The 21,717-nt window shown below is 46.9% G+C and overlaps 1 protein-coding gene across 2 annotated transcripts in view; it reads right to left on the minus strand.

Annotated features, from left to right (window-relative positions):
- STAB2 (stabilin 2) overlaps window positions 1-21,717 on the minus strand; it is a 168,317-nt gene that overhangs the window by 35,302 nt on the left and 111,298 nt on the right. For both annotated transcript variants that reach the window (XM_086712504.1, XM_025926404.2), the window contains 12 exons: window positions 20,862-20,957; window positions 17,403-17,448; window positions 16,494-16,570; window positions 14,405-14,530; window positions 12,361-12,434; window positions 10,061-10,132; window positions 6,342-6,461; window positions 5,379-5,426; window positions 4,141-4,224; window positions 2,718-2,864; window positions 1,782-1,922; window positions 714-773 (listed from right to left, as the gene is read on the minus strand). In XM_086712504.1, the coding sequence (XP_086568630.1) occupies window positions 714-773; window positions 1,782-1,922; window positions 2,718-2,864; window positions 4,141-4,224; window positions 5,379-5,426; window positions 6,342-6,461; window positions 10,061-10,132; window positions 12,361-12,434; window positions 14,405-14,530; window positions 16,494-16,570; window positions 17,403-17,448; window positions 20,862-20,957 (1,091 nt within the window). The remainder of the gene's footprint in view (window positions 1-713; window positions 774-1,781; window positions 1,923-2,717; window positions 2,865-4,140; window positions 4,225-5,378; window positions 5,427-6,341; window positions 6,462-10,060; window positions 10,133-12,360; window positions 12,435-14,404; window positions 14,531-16,493; window positions 16,571-17,402; window positions 17,449-20,861; window positions 20,958-21,717) is intronic.

Raw genomic sequence — 21,717 nt, forward strand, 5'->3', positions numbered from 1 at the left:
AAAGTCGTCCTGCACAATAACCCTCCTCTCCCAGGTCTCCCTCACCAGCCACGGAGGCTTTCAAAGGTCAGTGCAGGTTAATTTGTTTCTTTGTCTTTATATTTTGTATTTTCTTTACTTTTTGTATTATATTACAGTATTGTAATCATTTCTATATGAATATTTTTGGGTTGTGGAACGAATCTTCTGCGTTTCCGTGATTTCTTATGGGGAAATTCGCTTTGACATACAAGTGCTTTGGATTACAAGCATGTTTCTGGAACGAATTGTGCTCGCAAATCAAGGTTTCACTGTAGTTTTAAATGCAATGTCTACCTATGCCTTGGGGCATAGATTTCCCAGATTTGCATGTCGGCTTGCCTGCCCCTATTACAGAGGTGAGAATTCCAGATGTGAAGCCCCTAGTGCAAGATGTGATGCTTGAGTCCTTTCCCTTGCTTCAGCCACAGGTACATCAATTTCTAATTTGGCCAGTGTACATTATATAGCTGAATAAACCGAATGCTGTTTTGGGAATGGAGTGACAGCGAATGACTTTGTTCTATTGGAAGTCGGGACTTTCCTACACAGATTCCCACAATGGCTGGCTTGCTCCCCGAATAAAACAAAACACTAATGACAAAACAAAACAACCCCCTCCCCCCCAAAATCCAAACAAACAAAACCCTTCAAAAAAGAAACCTCCTTAGGCAGGTAATCCCCTGGGTTTTTACCTGTAGTAGGTTGTGAAATTTGGTGTAGCCGTGGTTTATTGCCACTGTTGTAAGATTTTGCTGCAAAGGCAATAAGAATAGGAATAATACCTTTCTCCATACAGTTCACCAAGCACGTTAACAAAAGTTCAGCTGAATGAAATCAGGGAAAGATAACGTGAGAGGTACCGCAGATTGGCTCGTCAGCACCCACTCTGGCTCTAACGTACCCACGCCTTTCTGCAGTCCAGCGGATGGGGGACCATGCGTGACATTTTCCCAGACTGCCTTGCAGCTCCAGCCCCGTGTGTGACATAGGGTCCACCAAACAGAAGAGTTTTTACAAGGATTATCGGTGGAAGGAAACAACAAGACGCGGAGGTGACCGCTAGCAGGAGATTCTGACCAGCACAATGGTGGAGGCACCTGGTGTTCGGACTTGGAGGTTGTAGGGGGTGGGGCTGGAGACAGGTCAGAGCAGTCCCGCAGGAAAGTCACGTGCCTTCCCCTGGCAGGTATCCCTGGGCCGCTTTGTTCCCAGCTATGTAGCTTCTGAATTAGACTCTCTGGCTTTCCAAGAGATTTGGTGTTAAACTTAGTATCTTAAGAATCTCCTTTTTGTTTAAGTTAGGTAGAGTGGGTTCTGTGGTCTGCAATGAAAAACCCCGGCCGATGCTAATAAATAACAATCAAATTCAAATTTGTCTTTTCTTTCAATTGAAAATGAGTTTTACTCCAGGTTTGCTTTGAGTGATATCTATCATCTATCTACTTATCTATCATCTATCTATCTATCTATCTATCTACCTATCATCTATCTATCTCATCCATCTATGTAATTTCTCCATCTTCCAAATCTATGCAAGACCATCTGTCCATGTGGAAACTAAAGAAAAACTTATAAAATCCATTTATCTCTTTAAATTAGGCTTTTACCTATTTACTTCTTACTAGAATAATATTCACTAGGCTTTTAATAGTAGCTTGAGACTGAAGCAGCAAAATTAAGATGCCTCAAAATCAGAATTGTGAAAATACATTTTGAGTATTATGAGTCACTCTGGGCTGAGAGTATGATAATGAACCCACCAGGATCCTTCCAGAGGCATCTTTGGGGGTGACAAGCAAGTTTTGGGGAGACAGCAATTTGTCTATGATGTGGATGATGCCATTGGTATTGATGAGATCACTGGATATGATCTTAGCCTTATTATTTATATACACCGTGTCCTGAAATTAACCAAGAAGAGAGAGAGAAAAAAAAAATGAGCACAAAGAGAAATGGACAAAGTCATTTCTTCCAGAATGCTTTACGACCAGGCTAATAAGTCATCACGAAAGTGAACATTTAAGTAGGGCTGTGGGCAAAATCTGAAGATCTAAGTTCCTTGAGCACGTTTCTTTGTTATGATTATAAAAGGAAAACTGAGACAAGACTGTAATTTTCACCTGGAGGAGTTAATGGCAAAGAACCAACCACAGTGGTCATTTCGCTGTGATTCTCAAATATGAAGTAACAAGTACATCACTTGCGTTGTCTGCACCACCTTCTGCCTCCACCACAACTTACTTCCCTTTGCAATGGATTCTACAGTCACCACTAGTTCCTCTGTTGTGGGGGGCGAGGGGGCCAGCATGGTCAGGTGGCTTCGGTCAAAAGTGTTCACCCCCTCCAGCTTCTAACCCAAAGCAGTTCTGATGACCGCTTGAGCTGCTTTGCTTACGAGTTTCAATTCCAGCTCTAATATTTACATGCTGTGTGACCTTGGACAAGTCATTTAACTTCTCTGAGCTCCGTTTCCTACTTCATAAATTGGGGAAAGAATAGTATCTACATCATGGGATTCTTTGGAGGATTAAAAAAGTTAGCACACATCAAATACTTAGAATACTACGTGGCATATAGCAATCACTCAACATGTCTTAGTTGTTGTTGTTATTACTATTATTACTGGTATTAGTCTAAAGAAGAGAAGAGAGAGGGCCTAAGAAAGATGGTCCTCTTCCCGAGGTGGCCTCTCTTACCTGAGAGACGGAGATGACGATTGACTCCCCTTGGAGAGAGGTAGCATTTGGGGTCAATTTCAGGTTTTCTAGAAGCAATTGGTGGCAGGCAATCACATGATAACGAAGAACCTGGGGCATGAGGCCCTGTTTGTCCCAGTCTTTAATCTGTAACAGAAGATGGGAGGGTTCCAGCCTTTGCTGGCCCCCTCCATGCCCTCCCCTCCTCCATGCTCTCCCCAGGGACTCTCCCCCAACTTGCACTGGGAAGGAGGCAGTCAGGGGTGGCTCGTGGTCGGGTTTACAGGGTACAGGCTGTTCAGACAAGAGGGAGAAAGTGGCCCTCCCTTCTTCCCTGCTTCTGATATGGACTCTTAGAATGAGTGGAAGGGAGCTTGGAGTTCCTCTGGTCCAGCATCTCTCAATGCATGCGTCAAGGACCCCAAGTCCTGTGAGATGCTACTTGCAAAAAGACTTTTCTTGTGAAAAATGCTGGGCAAAGCTGCACCGCACCTGTGCCTCTTGGAGAGGTACCTGGGCCAGATTTCCTTTAGTGTGGAAGAGATCACAATGCTTTTCCATTGTAAATCAAAGCACAAACAATATTAGCCATTAAGTCAGTGTAATAAGAAGCCCACAAGGTTCTCTTTGCTTCAATTGCTTCATGGTATCTCTTTTGATGCTTTTTTAGAGAAAAACAATAAAATGTCAAAAACTTTCCAGAAGTATTTTTGTGCCTCTGTTTTTGTGTGTAGAGAAGAATGCACGGTTTGGAGTCATGTTTCCATCCTTACTCCGCCACTTGCTAGTCGTGTGGCCTTGGGAAATTTACTTCTGTCAATGTCCTTGACTGCAAAAATGGGGATGATAGCACTCCATGACAGGGTTGTCATTAACACTAAATGAATGAATCTAGGTCAGATACTAGAAACAGTGTCTGGCACACTCCATAAATGTTTGCTACAGTATTGTATGTTAATGGGTAATCCTGCATGAGGAGTCCCAGTGAATGTTAGAATAGTAAAGGCTCTGATAAGGTCTGCAAGAAAAAAAGACTTATTTAAAAGCTTTTACCCAGCATTCTTGTTCTTCTCGTTTTCTTTTTTTTCTTTTTTTAATGTTTGATTGTTTGTTTATTTGTTTATTTATTTATGTCTATGGAAGGTTTGGATCATTTAAGAATTGTTGATCTTTTCTAGCTTCCTACCTGATTCAGGAATGTTTTTCAGAGGGCCTCTGGCCATTGGTTACCCTAAATCCACCTAAATGCTTTCTCTTGATAGGAGGTCCCTAAGCTGACAGGCAGCCCCTTTCATTGCTGATCTGCTCTAGCTAATCCTAAATCTCCTCCCCAGAAATGTCTCCAGCATTGGTTCCAGGGTGACACCCAAAGACTGGGTTCCTGTTCCACACCTCTTCGGCTTGCCTAGAGCTTCATGCTTACCCGAGGTTCCTCATCAAACGCTGCAGATAAAGGTGCAAAGACAGTGAAAGGGCCCGGGCCGCTCAGATCTCGCACAGAATGTTCCTGTGGGAAGGAAGGTGCGGCCACATGACAGGTACCTAATTAACATACGTACAGTTTCAAACAAATACAGAAAGTCAGTGGTGACAGAGGGGAGTGAAAACTGAATCTGGAGATCTGTGTTTTATTTAGTCTCAGATTCAAATTCATTCTCAGTCTTTGTCATTGAAATAATGTTTATTTTTATCTGGTTATAAAAATAACATACGTTGGGGTTTCTGGGTGGCTCAGTCAGTGGAGCCTCCAATTCTTGATTTTGGCTCAGGTCATGGTCCCGGGGTTGTGGGATCGAACCCCAGGTTGGGCTCTGCACAGAGTGTGGAGCCTGCTTGAGATTTTCTCTCTCTCTCCTCCGCTGCCCCTCTCCCCAACTTGTGCTCACTCTCTCTCTCTCGGAAAAAAAAAAAATATGCTTATTGTATTAAAGATTTGAAAATATAGCATGAAGAAGGAAATAACTACCCATAGCCCCACTGCCTAGATGCAACCTATTATTTTTAGGTATTTTTTTCCAATGTCTCTTCTACATGCAAATATTTTACATAATTGGGATAATTGATTATAAGATGATTCATTTAGCTATGCTAATTGCCTTCTTGCCCATGTTAAGAGCCTCTGGTTACTTATATTTTCTTCTAGGTTTTATGATTGTATTCATTTAGATATATATTTTTAAAGTTTATTTATTTTTGAGAGAGTGGGGGAGGGGCAGAGAGAGTGGGAGAGAGAATCCCAAGCAGGCTCTGCACTGTCAGTGCGGAATCCGACGCGGGGCTTGAACCCATGGATCGCGAGATCATGACCTGAGCTGAAATCAAGAGTCGGACACCTAACTGACTGAGCTACCCAGGTGCCCCTTATTCGTTTATATTTTTATCTTTTATTTTTCAATATATCTGGAACTTATCCCAATGTATGCTGTGCATAAAGACCTAACTTAATATTTTCACCCGGAGTTAACCAATTGCCCCAGGAATGCTTCTTTCCTCTGGTGTGATGGCAGTTTTTGCACACAGTGCATTCTTCTATGTAGAATGGGCCAGAAACCCACGTTCCCAGACTTTCTTCTCCCTTCACTGACTCCGGAGGCTACAGTTTCTCTGTATCTGGCTGGAGACCCAACTCCTACAGCTACAGACAGACACACATGTTCTTACCAGCAGCTGGAAGAAGTATTGGGATGTTTTTGGGTTCTTGGGAAGCTCCTGGAAACGAAGATAGAGGAGGGTCACTTCATGTCTTGGGTTATACGCAAGATCAATTCAAGGTTGTTGCAGGGCAATTTTTGTAAGTTTGAGAGTCTTTACCACACTTTCAGCTGGAAATCTGCCCTCATGGGTCTTCTTTTTCAAGCCCCACCTACAGGCTTCCCACCGATGTTCAGAACGACTATGGGAACATGCTGTGAGTTCCAAAACCTTGCTGGAGTCACCATCTGATTTATTAAAGAAAGGTCTAGCCATTTCCAAAAGCAGTTAAGGTTTAGAAGCACTTTTTAAAGTTCAAATATTTAAAAAAAACCAGTTATAGGTTTATGGAAGATTTAATTCCTCCATTAACAAGCATATTTGATTAGCCAGAATGCTCTAGTCCCTCTTTAAGCCAAATAACAGAACATTCACTTTATAAAGGGGTAGAAATCTACAAGTATCATTGCTCCTCATCCACTATGGCCAGTACATATGCCTGTGGGTGTGCAAACACACCCATATGTTCCAACGGCACCCACATCAAGGTAATGCCTTTGAGTTACCGTGTGCTCTGTGCGTGTTATGTACATTACATCGGCCAACAACCCAATGGGGTTGGTACCATTAGAATTTTTTTTCTTACAAATTAGAAAGCTGATGCATAGGGAGGTAATGTAATTGCCTAATGTCTCATTACTGATTGACAGAGTTGAATTCATACCCAGGTGCTTCTGACTCCAGAACTCATCGATGTGAGGATTCTCATGGGTAGATACAATCTCTTTCCATTGCCAATTTATATAAAAGCAGGCTTTCCCATCTTTGTAGAGCTTTACAAGTTACAAAACTCCTGCGCGGTCCTTAGGGACCTGGATTCCTAGCACAGCGAGGCAAGTAGGGTTCGCTCTATGGAAACAGGCCTTTCGTTACCTGATAGATGTTGCCGCGGCAGGTGAGCCCATCCCCGATGTAGTTTGGCTTGCAATTGCACGTCCTTTCTCCTTGTCCAGTGTGATTGCAGATGGCAAATTCACTACATCCGCCATTTTTCTGGTAAAATTTCCAAGGGGTGGGGGGTAAGAGTCAGCCCTGTTCGCCTGCCAGGTCTGCCAATATTCACAAAGCAATTCTGTACTGAAATGTATTTTTGTACCCACCTTCTAACTGACTGGTTTGCACTATTGCCCTTCTCCTGAACTTGCCTATTAACTCCCTATAGTAAGAGCCATGTATTCACCCAGCCACGTATCCCAAGAGGGCGAGTCCAACCGAGCAGATCTCCAGCTGTAAACGGACAAGCCCAGAGGTGCCAAATGGAAACTTTCTCAGCACATGGGGGGTGACTAGAAAGGGACCAATCTTGCCCGACAGTTCCCAGCTTTAGGCTTAAATCCTGCTCTCATAATGGCCAGGTAATAGTCATCAGCTAGAAGGCAGTTGGTATAAAAGAGATAGAACACACTGTCCTTGTCCACAAAGAGCTTAAAAACTGTGGAAGATGGGACAGAGACCTAAAAATAGAAACAAAGCAAAGTTCAATGCAAAGCCAACATCCATAGGAACACCAAGAAGGAGTCTGCAGCCTAAGCAGTTTCTAAGTGGGGAAAGAATGTGAGCTTAGGAAAAAGAACCCCGATGGGGTTGAGCAAAGAAGGAGGTCAACAGACTTAACGCTCGGCTATAAAATCTTCCTTCCCTCTAATGCTTGTTCCCAGAGCCTTAGTGGAGCATGATATTTGGGCCCAGGAGGGACTTCCTGTCTGTCCCAGATTCCTGCCTCAAGCTGACACAGCTCAGTGAGCTCTTCAAGACCAGTTGCCGTCTCTTAAGGGCCCTGGGTCTACCCTGGATTTTACCGTCCCGATACCTGGCCTGCTGTAAGAGCACCAAGACAACCCGCTCTTGTGCCACTCTCCTGCTTCTCTCTGTCAACAAGTCTACACCCTCTAGGTTCCCTCCTACCTCACGGACATTCCCTTCCTTGCTGATCTGACCCCACACCCACCCCTTCCTGCCCTCACAAACCCTTCCTGGTGCCTTCTGAAACTCACCACCATTAACAAACTCCCAGCAGTCTCCAGAAAACTCTCTCCGCCTCTTACTGAAGATGTGTCTGTCTCCCGCAAACACTGCTCCCCCGCACCCCTCAAGCAAAGCTGTTTTCGTGGCCTGGGGCTGGGGTAGTGTCTTTCCTACTGAGCTTCCAAACTACTTCTACTGCCTCATCCTTCACAGACCCCAGCTCCCCGAGAACACACGGAATCCATGATGGCCCGTTTCTTTGGTCCTGGTGGTGGCGCCTGGATCACCAGCTTTCCCTCCACACCCGTGGCCATGCTTGGTGGCGTGAACGTCTCTGTCAGTGGCCTCCGTCTGCACCCTGCGTCTGCCACCGCCCCTTGGCCACCCTTGGCTTCGTCTCCACGTTAAAGTGGACCCCTCCCGAGGCTCTCCCTCAAGCATCCTGCTCTCTCTGACCACCAGCTTTCATCACCTCAACTCCCCTCTTCTAATGCTGCAGCTCCAGCCTCCTTTGGCCCACAGGGGCCTCCCCTCCTTCCAGCTGCTTCTCTCTCACCCACCTGCCCGGTGCAGTTGGCCCCTGCTCCTAGCTTTGTCCCGGCACAGCGGCTGACACAACGGCTTGGTAAACCACTGCCTCTGGGCCGGCCCTGACTCGCGGGGCACTGCGGGACAAAGTCACACGTGTGTGATGTCCGCACCTGCCTTCAGAGCTATCACATCGGTGCTCATCCAGAGAGCAACTTTTCTCTCTCTGGGGAAGACAGTTCACACCTTCACTCCTCCCTCCAACTCTCAACCACTGCCCCTCACTCTCAGCTGATGGGCTCACCTCATACCTCATGGAGACGTAGACACCCCACCTTCCCGCCCTGATGTTCACCACCTGCCTGCGCCTGGTCACCAACCCTACTTTCCTTACTTAACAAATGAACTAACAACTGACGGTCTGACTAGTCATTTGCACACGAGGTGCCCGTCTCTTCCCCCTCAGAGTAGACTCTTTACGGGATGAGACTTTGCTGCTTGGTCACTGATGAATTCCCAGTGCCTAAAATGGTGCCTGGGAGCCAGGGAGCTGCGTGAGAGGTTTCCTACTGGATATGTAGAAATGTGAACCGTCTCTGTCCTCACGGGACTAAGAATTTATTTAAAGCATGGGGCGCCTGGGTGGCGCAGTCGGTTAAGCGTCCGGCTTCAGCCAGGTCACGATCTCGCGGTCCGTGGGTTTGAGCCCCGCGTCAGGCTCTGGGCTGATGGCTCGGAGCCTGGAGCCTGTTTCCGATTCTGTGTCTCCCTCTCTCTCTGCCCCTCCCCCGTTCATGCTCTGTCTCTCTCTGTCCCAAAAATAAATAAAAACGTTGAAAAAAACATTAAAAAAAAAAATAAAGCGATCAGATGCATTTTTAAGCTAGTTCACAGTAAGGGCTCCACACAGCATGGGCCCACGAGTGACTCGCTAACTGACTGGCTCACTAACGAACGAACTGATCGGCTAATGATCTACCTGACTAACAGCCTGACTGACCAACTACCTGCCTACCTACCACTGGCCCTGCTCCTGCCTGGGGCTCACCTCTGGGCTCTGGGGCCCTTTCTCCTCATCCACTCCTATACCCTCCTCCTGGAACATTCCACCTTCTCTCCTTCAGTATCAGTTTCCTTCTCTCTGTTGGACTGTACTCATCAGCGTAAAAGCATGCCTTAACACTCATCTTGCAAGAAAACAAACTTTTGTTCTTCTTGAAAGGATCCAGTGGGTGGTGGCAGTCATGGGTGCAGTGGCCAAGAGTTAATGACTCTTGTACCTGACCGTCAGGCGCAAGTAGGTTCATTGCATTAGTTGCCAAGACAAGGTGGCCATTGAAAAAACCAGGTGGAAATGGTCCTTGAAGAGTTGCTGTGCAAATAAAGCTGCATGGGTCTGCTTGTGACAGCCCCATGCCCCAGCACCCTGTTTTCTGCAATCATTTCATGTGAGGACATGTTCTCCTGAGGCATTTGCCAGATCGACACAAGGGGACGATCGGGATGAAGCTCAGAGAGGAAGGGCTTTAACTATGTGGCATCTGGGCTGTTCTTACACCCACAGCTGGAGGCTCCGGGTGGGCAGTGATATGAATAAGGGAAGTACGATGCATAGACAGCACTTCCTCTGGGGCTGACCGCTTCATGGGAGGAACAAGAACCCCTGAAGTGGTCAAGGGTGCAGCCTTTGAGTAAGACAGACATGGATTCAAGTTCTGGCTGTGCCGTTCGCTTGCTCTGTACCTAAAAGGTATGCTCATGTCCTAAGCCCTTGTATCTGTGCATGTGACCTCATTTAGAGAAAGAGTCTTTGCGGATGTAATTAAGGACCTTGAGAGGAGAGCATCCTAGATGAGGCAGGTGGGCCTTAAGTCCGCGGTAGTTTTTAGTAGAAGAGGAGAAGACACCAGCACAGAGGTGAGGACAGAGGCAGAGAATGGAGTTTCTCCAGCTACAACTGGAACCTGAGGGGAAAATACGCCCCAGGGCCCACAAACGGCCTCTGCATGTGGCCTCCTTGATGTGCCGTCCCCCGCAAGGCAGGTAGGAGACACCCCAGGCCGGATGTCTCCGGGCCTCGGCCCCGGAGCCCTACTCACGGTTAAGCAGGTGTTGATGAATGTGCAGACCTTCCCGTCGCCAGTGTACTTGGGCAAACAGTTACACACTGCCTGTCCGGGGAGGGGAGGGAAACGGGTTATTTCACAGAGAGATTCTGCTGGCTCTCACGCTCCGGGTCTATGGTGGTCACGGTGGCGTCACAAGGGTCTATATGTGATATCGGCAAGATCTATCCTACGAGGGTAATTGTCATCCTACGTTTAGCGCACTCGGCACATTTCACTCTAGCACTGGGATCTCCTACGGAGCCTGACTTTGCTGCCAAGAGACTTCATTTATTTTTTAACACATTCTTACCTTATTTGGTCCCTTGCCTTCTTGGCAGTCACCCCTTCTGTCACTTGGGTTGGTAAAAGCTCGGGTGCAAGGAGGCTAAGCCATGACCCACTCCCATTCACACGGAGACCTTGTGCCTCTCCACCCAGGCTCAGCCCCAAGGCACAGGCCCTGGGAGATGCTGGAGGGGGGCTTTGGCCTCACATGGGTGGCCCATGTGAAAACAATCAGTCAGACCCACTGTTTGGCCAATGATGTCAGTGGGGGCTTCAACTTGAGGGAGGGGACACTGTCCATGGGAAGCTGGGGACTGTTTAGTTCACCCCCATTTCCCCGGTGCTCTGCTCAGGAACAAGGGCACAGGAGCAGGCAGGGTTGAAACCCAGCTACGCTCTAGTTACCTAGTTCTGCGCCCAGAAGGAAGGGCATTTGCTCCTAATGTGTCCACCAGAGGGGCGGCTTGTCTTTTCCAATCCACCCAAGCCACACAGGAGAGGTGGCTCTGGTCTGATGTCTGCTTGTTAGAGCCTGGACTCACTGACAGGGTCAGCCAGGGCCAAATGGCAAATTTTCACTCCTCTGCCTCTTCCTTTCTCCTGGGTCCTGACCTTGACCCAAACTGTTACCAAGACACCCACCAGCTGCCCCTCCTGGGCTTAGGTCCTGTCCCAGAGATCAACCCTGGGTCCCTCTCACTGCCTTCTAGGTCTGGAGAAGGACTTGTAGACACCCTGAGCACCAAAATGCTTCTAGGTTTTCCTTTCTCCATATGTGGTTTGAAATACGAGCTCTGCTGAACCCCAAAACGTGTCTAAGGTAGCCAAATACTGCCTGTTCTGGTTTTCACCAAGACTATATGTGTAAACACACACACACACACACACAATTCTTTCAAAATAAGGGTATTTCTTCCCCCTTATTTTTGGGCTCTTTAGGCACCTGCTTGTTCTTTTTTTTAAATTTTTTTTTTTAATGTTTATTTTTATTTTTGACAGAGACAGAGACAGAGCATGAGCAGGGGAGGGGCAGAGAGAGAGGGAGACACAGACTCGGAAGCAGGCTCCAGGCTCTGAGCTGTCAGCACAGAGCCCGATGCGGGGCTCGAACTCACAGACTATGAGATCATGACCTGAGGCGAAGTCGGACGCTCAACCGACTGAGCCACCCAGGCGCCCTGGCACCTGCTTGTTTCTAATCATTGGGAGAACTGGCACTGAGGTTGCAGCCTAAACAAGGTTGATAGAACATTCCATGGGACTTCACTTCATCATCCAGTATCTGATGTATATAATTTCCTGACTATTGTGCTTGTTTGGGCTGCAAAACTCACTGTGTTAGGGAGTATGTGATTAGCAGAGGGCCTAAAAACATTATCTTTTTAAAAAATTAATTATTTTAAGCGTATTTATTTGTTTCAAGAGAGACAGAGGCAGCGCAAGATGGGGAGGAGCAGAGAGAGAGGGAGAGAGAGAATCCCAAGCAGGCTCCGTGCTGCCGGTGCAGGGCCCAACATGGGGCTTGAACTCATGAAACCACAAGATTGTGACCTGAGCTGAAACCAAGAGTCAGACACTTCACGAGCTGAGCCACCCAGGCACCCCTAAAAGCGCTATCTTATGCTGTGGCACATGCATTTCAAGGCCTCAAGCCAAAGAAGATGATGCCTCAGCTTTCTAGGCATCAGAAAGCTGAAAGGAGAACATCGTGGGAAACTTTCTAGGTGAGTCTGGAACCATGTGGTGTTTGCAGATGTCTACCCCTCCCCACTCAGGAAGCCCCTTGTCCCAAGAACCCCCTGGTCCCCTCACAGCCACCATTTCTTATTCCCAAAGAATGGCCTCTTTAGGGATTCTTTCAGAATTCCCCCCTAAAATATTGGTTTTATGCTGCTGGTGCCCATAGGTCTGTTCTCAACCCCTTTCCCTCGGGTGTGGGTCTGAAGATCCAGGAATTTGCTCCTAGGAAAACTTAGGACCCTGTGTGGGGGTGGGGCTGAGCTCACCTGGTTGGGCCCCGTCTGTGTGCACTCTGCGTTCTTGTGACAGCCACCGTTGTTCTCCAAACATGGGTTGATCTCTTTAAAACAAAAAGCCAGAACCTGGCATGAAAATCCAGCCTCCTTTTCCAATCAAGACATCTTGAGGAACCAGGCAGGATGGCTAGAACTGGACAAGATGTCAGTGTGTCAAAGTGTGTCAGCAGGTGTCAAGGTGTGATTCAGTTTTCTGACAGCTCTGTGGCAGAAGTAAGCCAGCAGGGAAGGTACCAGATACGGTTTCTCAGAATCAGCTCCTGTGGGCTGGGGCTGTGCCAGCAGGGGCCTCATCTGTGGGCTTGCTTCTGTCCCGCTATTGAGTGAATATGAGCATTTGCAGCCAGGGACTTGAAACAACAGAATCTTGGATCCAATCCAACATGCTAGGAAGGAAGAGAGTTAGGAATGAAACAGTCGCTTGTAACTCTCATCATAAAATTGGTTCAGGGACAGATTCTAAATTTAGAAGGACATTTTGATGAGGACCAGGATATTTGCTTGGTGTTAAAGCATCTCCCTATTGGTGGCTTATTAGTAGCAATGGGGGAGAAAGGAACTGTACAGTGGAGAAATCAGACAACACCTTGACTGCGTGGTCAAAGTTAACGTCACAAAAGAGAGGCAGCTGGAAATCATGAGCCTCCTGTGTGATAGCCTGAGAAGGATGCGATATCACTCCTGTGATATCGAGTCTAGAATGCACAGTCTCAATATAATCATGGAAAAACATCAGACAAACCCCAAAGGAAGGACATGCTATGAAAAAAAGTTGGGGTGGTGGCCTATATTCTTCCAAAATGTCAATGTCATAAATGACAAAGCAAGGCTGGGGAGCCATCCCTGATTTGAGGAGACTAACATATAACAGCTCAATACGATGCCCACCCCTAAACTACTTCCTGCACTTGAGGAAAAAAGCCAGAACAGTATGTAATTGGGTCAGGGGACAAAATTAGAATACAAATGGTAATTAGACAACAGTAGTATATTAATGGTAAATTTGGGGCACCTGGGTGGCTCAGTCAGTTAAATGTCTGGCTCTTGATTTCAGCTCAGGTCATGAGTTCACGGCTGTGAGATCAAGCCTTGCCTGAGGCTCTGCACTGAGCACGGAGCCTTCTTAGAATTCTCTATCCCTTCTCTCTCTCTCTCTCTCTCTCTCTCTCTCTCTCTCAAAATAAACATTTAAAACAATAGTAAATTGACTGAAGTTGGTAACTGCAGTGGCTATGTAAGAACTTATCCTCATTCTCAGATATGCCCAAGTATTTAAGGATAATGGGAATATGAAAAAAGTCTACTCTCGAATGGTTTAGGAAAAAGAGGTACATATATAAAGAGAACAAATGATAATGCAAGTGAAGCAAGATGTTTGCAATAGTGAATCCAGGTAAAGAGCGAGTGGGTCTTCTTTTATACTATTCTTGCAATACTTTGGTGTGAATGTATTTTTTTACAACTAAAATGTTAAAAGTCAGACAGCATACGATGGCATACCTTTAATAGTAGAACAGTGTATAGCCATTAAGATAATGATTTGGAGAAACACTTACTTTCTGGGAGTGCTGTTCTTTTGTATTGCTAAGCATAGTAAGTATTATGTATCATAAGACAGAACTGTTGTTTAAACAGGTAGGTGCATCCATAGCAAATGAAGTGATACGACCATAGGAAGAGTGGTTATTTCTAGAATCTACCCACCCCCCCCAACATATATGCATTCTCTAATTTTTCTACAGTGAGAATGTGTTATTGTATAAGAAAGGAACTAATAAATGTTACAAAATTCAGTCAGCACCGTCATGCTTAGTTGGAAAAAGTGTCTCCCTTTTTTTCCTTCCCAAACGATTTTTGGACATCACACACCTTCATACCCCTGTGGTCACCTTTACACACCTCATACGTTCCTGCACAGACTGTTCCAACAGTGGCACGTCCTAATAATAGGATCACTTACCGGGGCTCTGACCGTAAAGCCACTGCCACCGGACAGGTGAAGGATGGTACCCACCTAGGCACACGATGCCGTCGCCTGTATAGCCTGCCTTGCACACACACACCCGGCTTCCTGGAGTGGTTCTTTTACAGTCAGCCTTGGCAGAGCAACCTCCATTGCTGGTCTCACAGGCATTGATGGCTACAGAAGGGAGACGCGACACAGAGCCGAGCCGGGGAGAGAGGGGGGAAAAAAAACAGTGATGCATTCTTTACTTGCGTGAGAAATGGAAGCTACTTCAAAATGCCGGGCACTGGATTAAGTACGGATAATTCAAAAGAACGCAGAGCATCGGATGTCTTCACTGGTGGATTCTACCAAACATTTAAAGAAGAATAAATACCAATTTTCCCAAGCTCTTCCAAAAACTAGAAGAGGAGAGAAGACTTCCCAGTTCATTTTATGGGGCCTGATACCAAAACCAGACAGAGCCATCTCAAGGAAACTCTATACATCAATATCCCTCACAGGTATAAACACAAAGATCCTCAAGAAAATACTTGTCAATCAAATTCGGCAAGAAGAATAATACACCATAACTAAGTGGGACTTATGCAGGAGTGCAAGGTGGTTTAACATTTAAAAATCAGTTAATGTACTACAGTCTATCAATCGGATTAAAGACAAATCCAGTTGTTCCTTCCTCAATAGAAGGAACAAAAGCATTTGATAATATTCAATATCTTTAATAATAAAAGCTCAACAGGCAAAGAATATAAGGAAACTTCCTCAACCTGATAAACGGCGTCTATGTATGGAATAGAACTGGGGGTCCAGAAATAAACCCATGCATCCAGAGTCCATTGATTTTCCACAAAGGTGCCAAGACATTTCAATGGGGGAGAGGAGAGTCTTTTCAATGAACGAAATGGAGACAGATGGATATTCACCCACAGAAGAAGAATCTGGACTTCAACCTCACAACATGTACACAAAGTGGATCAAGACCTAGATCCACTTGGAGTCCCACAGTGTGATTTTGGACAAGCCACTCAGTGAATCTGAACCTTGGGGTCCACCTGTTGAGGTTTGTTTGCAGGTTTGGAGACTCCCATCTGATAACGTACACGAAAGTGTTACAGAAATGTTGGTTGCTCTCCTATAACCCTGCTTTTACTATTTCCTAAAAACAGAGGGCAAGAAAAATATTCCAGTTATTTGCTCCTCCCAGCCGTTTTCACGGGCATACTGTGCACATCTTACCGCAGGAAACATCTGGGACCAGGGTCAGGGTGCCTGCACGCTGGGAGAACCCCCTGGGGTAAGATGGTCTAGAAGACAGGTTGGTATGTTCATTGTTCACCACAATCTGGACTGAAGGCTGCCTGGACAAGGTGCTCGAGAGAAATATGACGCTAAGTGTTTCCAGTTTTCTAGCACCAAATATGTGGTGGGCACCTTAAGAGTGTTAGATCCCATTTACCGAGTGCTCTCTAAGCACCTCACCGTTATTAATCTCGTTCTCACCAAAAGGTCCAGGGAGGGAGATTCTCTTACTGACCACAACTTACAGATGGGAAAATGATGCAAAGAGCAGTCAAGCAACTTTCCCAAGGTAATACAAGTTATAAGAACTTAGACTCAAACCCGGGAGAGTCTGGTGTGGGGCTGTTTTAAATTCTGCCTCATTCTGCCATTGCACAGAGAGGTCGTTTGGTCCCCAAACCACTCTGCAAGGGACACAGTTTTATGTTCACTTTAAAAGTGAGCTAAGGGGGCTCAGAGCAAATAAGAGACCCATCCAAAGCTGTGTGGGTAGTAGGAGGAAGAACCAGGACTCGGGTCCCTGTCTGTCCCACTCCAGAGTCCCCACGCCTGGGTCACATGCTAGGTCAATCAAGCTGGTGTTTTCAAAGTTCCCCAGGTGACTTCAGTTGCGGTCAAGGCTGTGAATGGCTGCTTGGAGAAGAGAACAGGTACGATTGTCCCATGCATTCCTAACCCAACACACGCCCCAACCACTAACAGCGGTTTTCTCGCCCAGGGGGCCTGGTCGGCTGCCCAGTTACATCCAGGGCAGCAGCAGTGGTTGGTGGTGGCAGAATGGTACAGTCTGCAGGACTTGTGCCACCCTTGTAACCCCAGTGGTCCCTTCCTCGCTTGCCTGTGCAGACTGTTCCATTCCCTTGGAATCCTGCTGCACATCTGCATGAGGCTGTCCCGTCCGGATTGAGAAGGCAGCTGCAACAAGAAATGGCAAGCGCCGTTTGTGGGGAAAGAATACAGAACCTCCACCCACTGTGTCCCCAGCGTCCTGGCTCCTGCCCCCTGCTTCACTCAGAGGTCTTGCCTAAGGCTCGGAAGGAGAGTCCCTGCCCAGCACGGCCCTGGACGGGCAGCCAAAACTGCAGAGAGTACATGGGTGGGCATCGGCCTGGGATAAGGAGGACAGCCAGCAATCTTTAGAGGGCCACTCATGTCCTCGGAGCCGTGCTTCCCACATTACTTCTCATAACCTACACGCTATCCAGTAGCCCTAACCCGTAGATGTTACTATTCCCATTTACAGATGGAGAAACTGGGGCTTAGAAGCGCAATTGACTCCAGGTCATGCACACAATGCAAATGACAGAGGCTGATCTGAATTCAGGTCTAAGTCCAGTTACTGGGCCAATTAGTTAACCCATCACGCCCCTCTGGGAGTTCGGAGTATGATGCTGAAGTATGAACACATAAGGCTTCGCTGTGAATGGGGAGTAAGGTTTGACGGCAGTCAGGGGCACTGGGCTCCCTCGGCCTCTATGAAAGGGCCCCTGTGGCTTGAACTGGGGGCAGCAGCTGGCTTTTTTGCCGATATGCCAGGTAACTCAGGTGGCAGCTTGTTTCGAAGGCTGGATGTGGCAAGTTGATGGTGGCCTTTTCAGAGAGATTTTTCCTTTCATACTTAAATTCATCATAAGCCTTCAGAAAGGGTCTCAGGAAGCTATTACCCCGAAGACAGGGCCTGACGTGGACACTCCTAGAAAAGAACCCCCTTTGCATCACTTCCAGAGAAAAGCTCAGCGGTACGTACTTGGCGCTGGTGTGGCATATCCCATTGCAGTCGTCTTTGGTGATCTCTGCAAAAGAGAACCAATTGCTGGCTCAGTCCTTTCTTATTAAACCTAACTCGGGAGCTTTCTTTGAGTACTTACTGCCCAGAAAAGAGTTAATTCCTCAGAAGTAATGATATGCATCACGTGAGCTACATAAAACTGTATGAGCTTATAAATCCTTGTTTTGCCTTGGCTGCCAGGAAGCTCAGCACCAAATCTGAAGGCTGAATATACTGATGGAGTGTCTACTGTATGCCAGGCTGTGAGGAGAGTAAAACACAGTATCCTCCATCAGGGTCTGGAGGTTGATGCATGTTCCTCCCTGGGGCCTGATTTTTCTACTCTTATTTCTATTTCCTGTGTTCTTTATTCTTTCTAGTTTTTCATCATTTTATTATGGAGTGAAATAAACAAGCAAAGCTTAATTATAACTAATATTAAAAGGCTTTTTTGCCTTTTTTCAAAAAAGATTATATTTTGGGGGTGCCAGGGTGGCTCAGTCGGTTAAGTGTCCAACTTCAGCTCAGATCATGATCTCACGGTTTGTGAGTTCGAGCCCCGCATCGGGCTCTGTGCTGACAGCTCAGGGACTGGAACCTGCTTCAGATTCTGTGTCTCCCTCTCTCTCTGGCCCTCCCCCGCTCACGCTCTGTCTCTCTCTCTCTCTCTCTCAAAAATAAACATTAAAAATTTTCTTTTTAAATTTTATTTTTAAGTAATCTCTGCACCCAACATGGGGCTTGAAGTCACAACCCTGAGATCAAGAGTTGCTTGCTCTATGAATGAGCTAGCCTGGCACCCCATCCCCCCTTCTTTTGCATTTGCAAAAATAGCCCAGGGACAGGCATATAGCAAGGTACCTATTACCTATTAGCTGAATTATTTCCTAAATTTCCTGGAATAGCATGGGCTCTCGCTCTTGGATGCTCAGTTACCAGATATTTCTCAGCAGGGGAGGATCCAGAAAGAAATCATTAGCGATGAAGAAAGAGTACCCTTTGGGGAGGATGCCCACGTTAACAGCCGTTGGGATAGAATCTCATTAGAGCTGGCCGAGTCACACAGAAGGTCCTGCAGCGGAGACCTGACTGCAAAAGAGGTCTGTTTTGTGTCAGAGGGAACCTTGACAGGCTCCAAGGTGCTAAATGGGTACAATGCAATTCTGTGCTGTTATGGATGTTCTTCCTTGAGCCTGGAAGTCTGTGATCTCTCCATTCTCTGTCTACTGAAATCCCAGTCATCTTTTAGGTCCTCCTCTCTGAAACATGCTCTAAACCTTTGAGCCAACTTCAGTTAATAGGGGTGGCTACACGGCGTGCTCTTTTGAGACGGAGGTGGCGTCCCTCTCTGGCTTCAGTGATGCCTGCCGGGCGCTTGGGAGTGGGGAGTTTGTACGTGAACAGAGGAGTTTTCTTCCTGGCTCCAGTCTAGAGGCTCTTTCCTCTGTGCTCTCATACTACTATTTTTTGAACACTCTTGACCACTTATTTACATTTCTAGGCCGGAAGCTGCGTGTGCACGATGTGCACTGAGACCCGGCTGGAAAACTGGGTGAGTGCCAATCGGTGGGTGAATAGCCTCGTACACTACCCTGCTAAGGTGTGTCCCTTGGAGGCAATGAACTTTCTCCTGGAGGCAATGAAGAGTCACAGCAGGTTGTCAAGTCCTGGGGCGGGGGTGGGAATAATGGTCTTACCTATTGCTATGGCAGTGGGGGGGACATGTTTGTGTCACCCCACCCCTCAAATCCATATGTAGAAACCTAATCTCCAGGGTGAAGGTGTTGGGGCTTGGGCCTTTGGAGATGGTTAGGTCATAAGCGTGCTCATGAATGGGATTAGTGCCCTTATAAAAGAGACCCCAGAAAGCACCCTTGCCTCTTCTGCCGTGTGAGGACGTGAGAAACCAGCAGTTGGCAACCCAGGAGAGGGTTCTCACCAGAGCCCGATGGCACCTGGTCTCAGACTTCCAGCCTCCAGAACTGAGAGAGACATTTCTGTGGCTTATAAGACATCTCGTCTATAGCACTTGTTATAGCAGCCTGAACTAAGACACCTGTGTTCTGGAAAGTTCTCTCTGGCAGCCATGTGGAGGATGGAGTGGAGGAAGCTAGGACAGGAGGCACAGGGACAGACCCCAAGCCTCTCACTGAGAGGATGAGCCACAGGATGGGATGTGGATGTTAGACTAATGCAGACATGCTGGCCAGGGAGGCATGAAGGCCACGTGGGTGGTTTCTAGATTGGGGTGGGGGGCAGGTGGGGTGGGCTAGTCTTTTCTCCCAGGAGGGAGAGCAGGAAGAGGAGTGAGTCCGGAGGGCTGTCCTTGGGGCACATTAAGAAACATCAGCGCAGTGTGGTGTGGCTAGGGGAGATGGGCCTGTTCAGATCCTGTTGTGGGAAAATAAACGCATATAACCTCTGCAGGACAACTCGGCAAGAAGTAACAAACCCTCCCTCCAAAAGTGCAACTTCTTTTTTTTTAATGTTTATTTTTAAGGGGGGGGGATGGGCAGAGAGAGAGCGGGGGACTGAAAATCCGAAGTGGGCCCCACACTGACAATAGTGAGCTCAGTGCGGGGCTCGAACTCACCTACTGTGAGATCATGACCTGAGCTGACGTCAGATGCTTAACCAACCTAGCCACCCGGGCGCCCCCAAAGTGCCAACTTCTGACGCAGATATCCCATCTTTAGAAATATCAGAGGATGAATTAGACAAATGCAAAATGATGTATGTTCATGGCAGTGCTACGATGACAATCGAAAATTGGTTTGAGAAAGCATGGTATAGTCATATACTGAGATATTGCATGAAAACTAAAAAATGGTATTTATCTATATTTATCCCTGTGGAAAGCTATCCGTTACATACTGTAAAATGAAAAAGTAGGCTGTAGGGGCACCTGGGTGGCTTAGCTGGTTAAGTGTCTGACTCTTGATTTTGGCTCAGGTCATGATCTCATGGTTTGTGGGATCGAGTTCTGTGTTGGGCTCTCTGTTGACAGTGTGGAGCCTGCTTGGGATTCTCTCTCTCTGCCCTTCCCCAACTTGTGCACGCACAATCTTTCCTTTCTCTCTCTCTCTTTCTCAAAATTAAATAAAAACTTAAAAAAAAAAAAAGAAAAAGTAGGCTGTAAAACTGTATGTAGAGTGCGGTCTCACACACAGATGTTTATACACCCAGAAAAAGAGGGGAAGGCCAGTAGGTCAATGTAAGACATTAGCGAGAGTTCTTTCCTGCTGTGGGAACGTGAGCAGTTCTGATCTACTTCCTTCTGCTTGTCTTTATTTTACAAACTTTTTGCAGCAAGTAGGAATTACTTGGATTGCCAAAGGAAGTAACAGAGGCGTCATTTCTATTTTAGGAAGAAAGAAATGTAGCTGCTAAGACGCGAGGCTAAGAGCAGATCATAAGGACCGAGGGGCTCGCCCTTACCACTGTCACATGTCACTCCTCGCCAGCCAACCTCACAGTCGCAGGAGCCGTCACCCGAGGGTCCTTGGCTGCATCTCCCGTGGACACAAGAACACGCTAAGTGGAAAAGTGCCCACAAATTGTTAGACCTCTGACCTGTGCTCAGGAGCTCATTTATCATTTACTATAAAGTGTCACTTCCCGTGAGAGGCATTTCATTTGCCAACCTGGTTCCAGGGACTCATTGTCGTTAATGGAGGGCTGGATTCACAGGGAGGGCAGGGGCACAGGAGACAGAATCGAATCAGGCCGTGATCTGACACAGACCATGGTCGTGGGACTGTGAAAGCACTGTAGGTTGCTGACCCGAGCAGGTTGAGAGCGTCCTCGGCTAAAGTCATCTGAGGATTCAGGGTTGTGTGGGACAGCCTGGGCTGGGAGCATGTGTGTTCCCTAAGGTTTGTCCACTAGGTTTATATAACCCTGGTGTGGCGTTGCCTTCTTTAGTAACATAGAAATGCCAATTCCTTTATTACGCAGCAGTGTCATGAGCCTCTGAGTATTGGCTGGAAGCTTTGGATGCCTTCCTCCAAGAAAAGGTTTCAGCTTTGGGGCGTTGCTAGACTCCATGACCCCATGAATCACAGGTTAGGAAGTCCTGCACAAACGGAAACAGAAAACGCTTCCAAATGACAGAAAGAATCAGCACTATAGTTCCAACTCTATGGTATATGGTCCAATTACAATGATTCATTTATATATTGATTTTGGCTTGGACAGGCTACTGATAAAGCAGTGATAGCCAGGTCCAATTCATGGTTTTTAGTGCAAGGTAGAAAAATTCCTTGCTTTCCCATCGTGGATTAAGAAACTCCTC

Source organism: Puma concolor, chromosome B4 (genome assembly GCF_028749965.1).
Source record: "Puma concolor isolate L17-30 chromosome B4, mPumCon1.1.hap2, whole genome shotgun sequence".
In the NCBI taxonomy this organism is placed as follows: domain Eukaryota; kingdom Metazoa; phylum Chordata; class Mammalia; order Carnivora; family Felidae; genus Puma; species Puma concolor.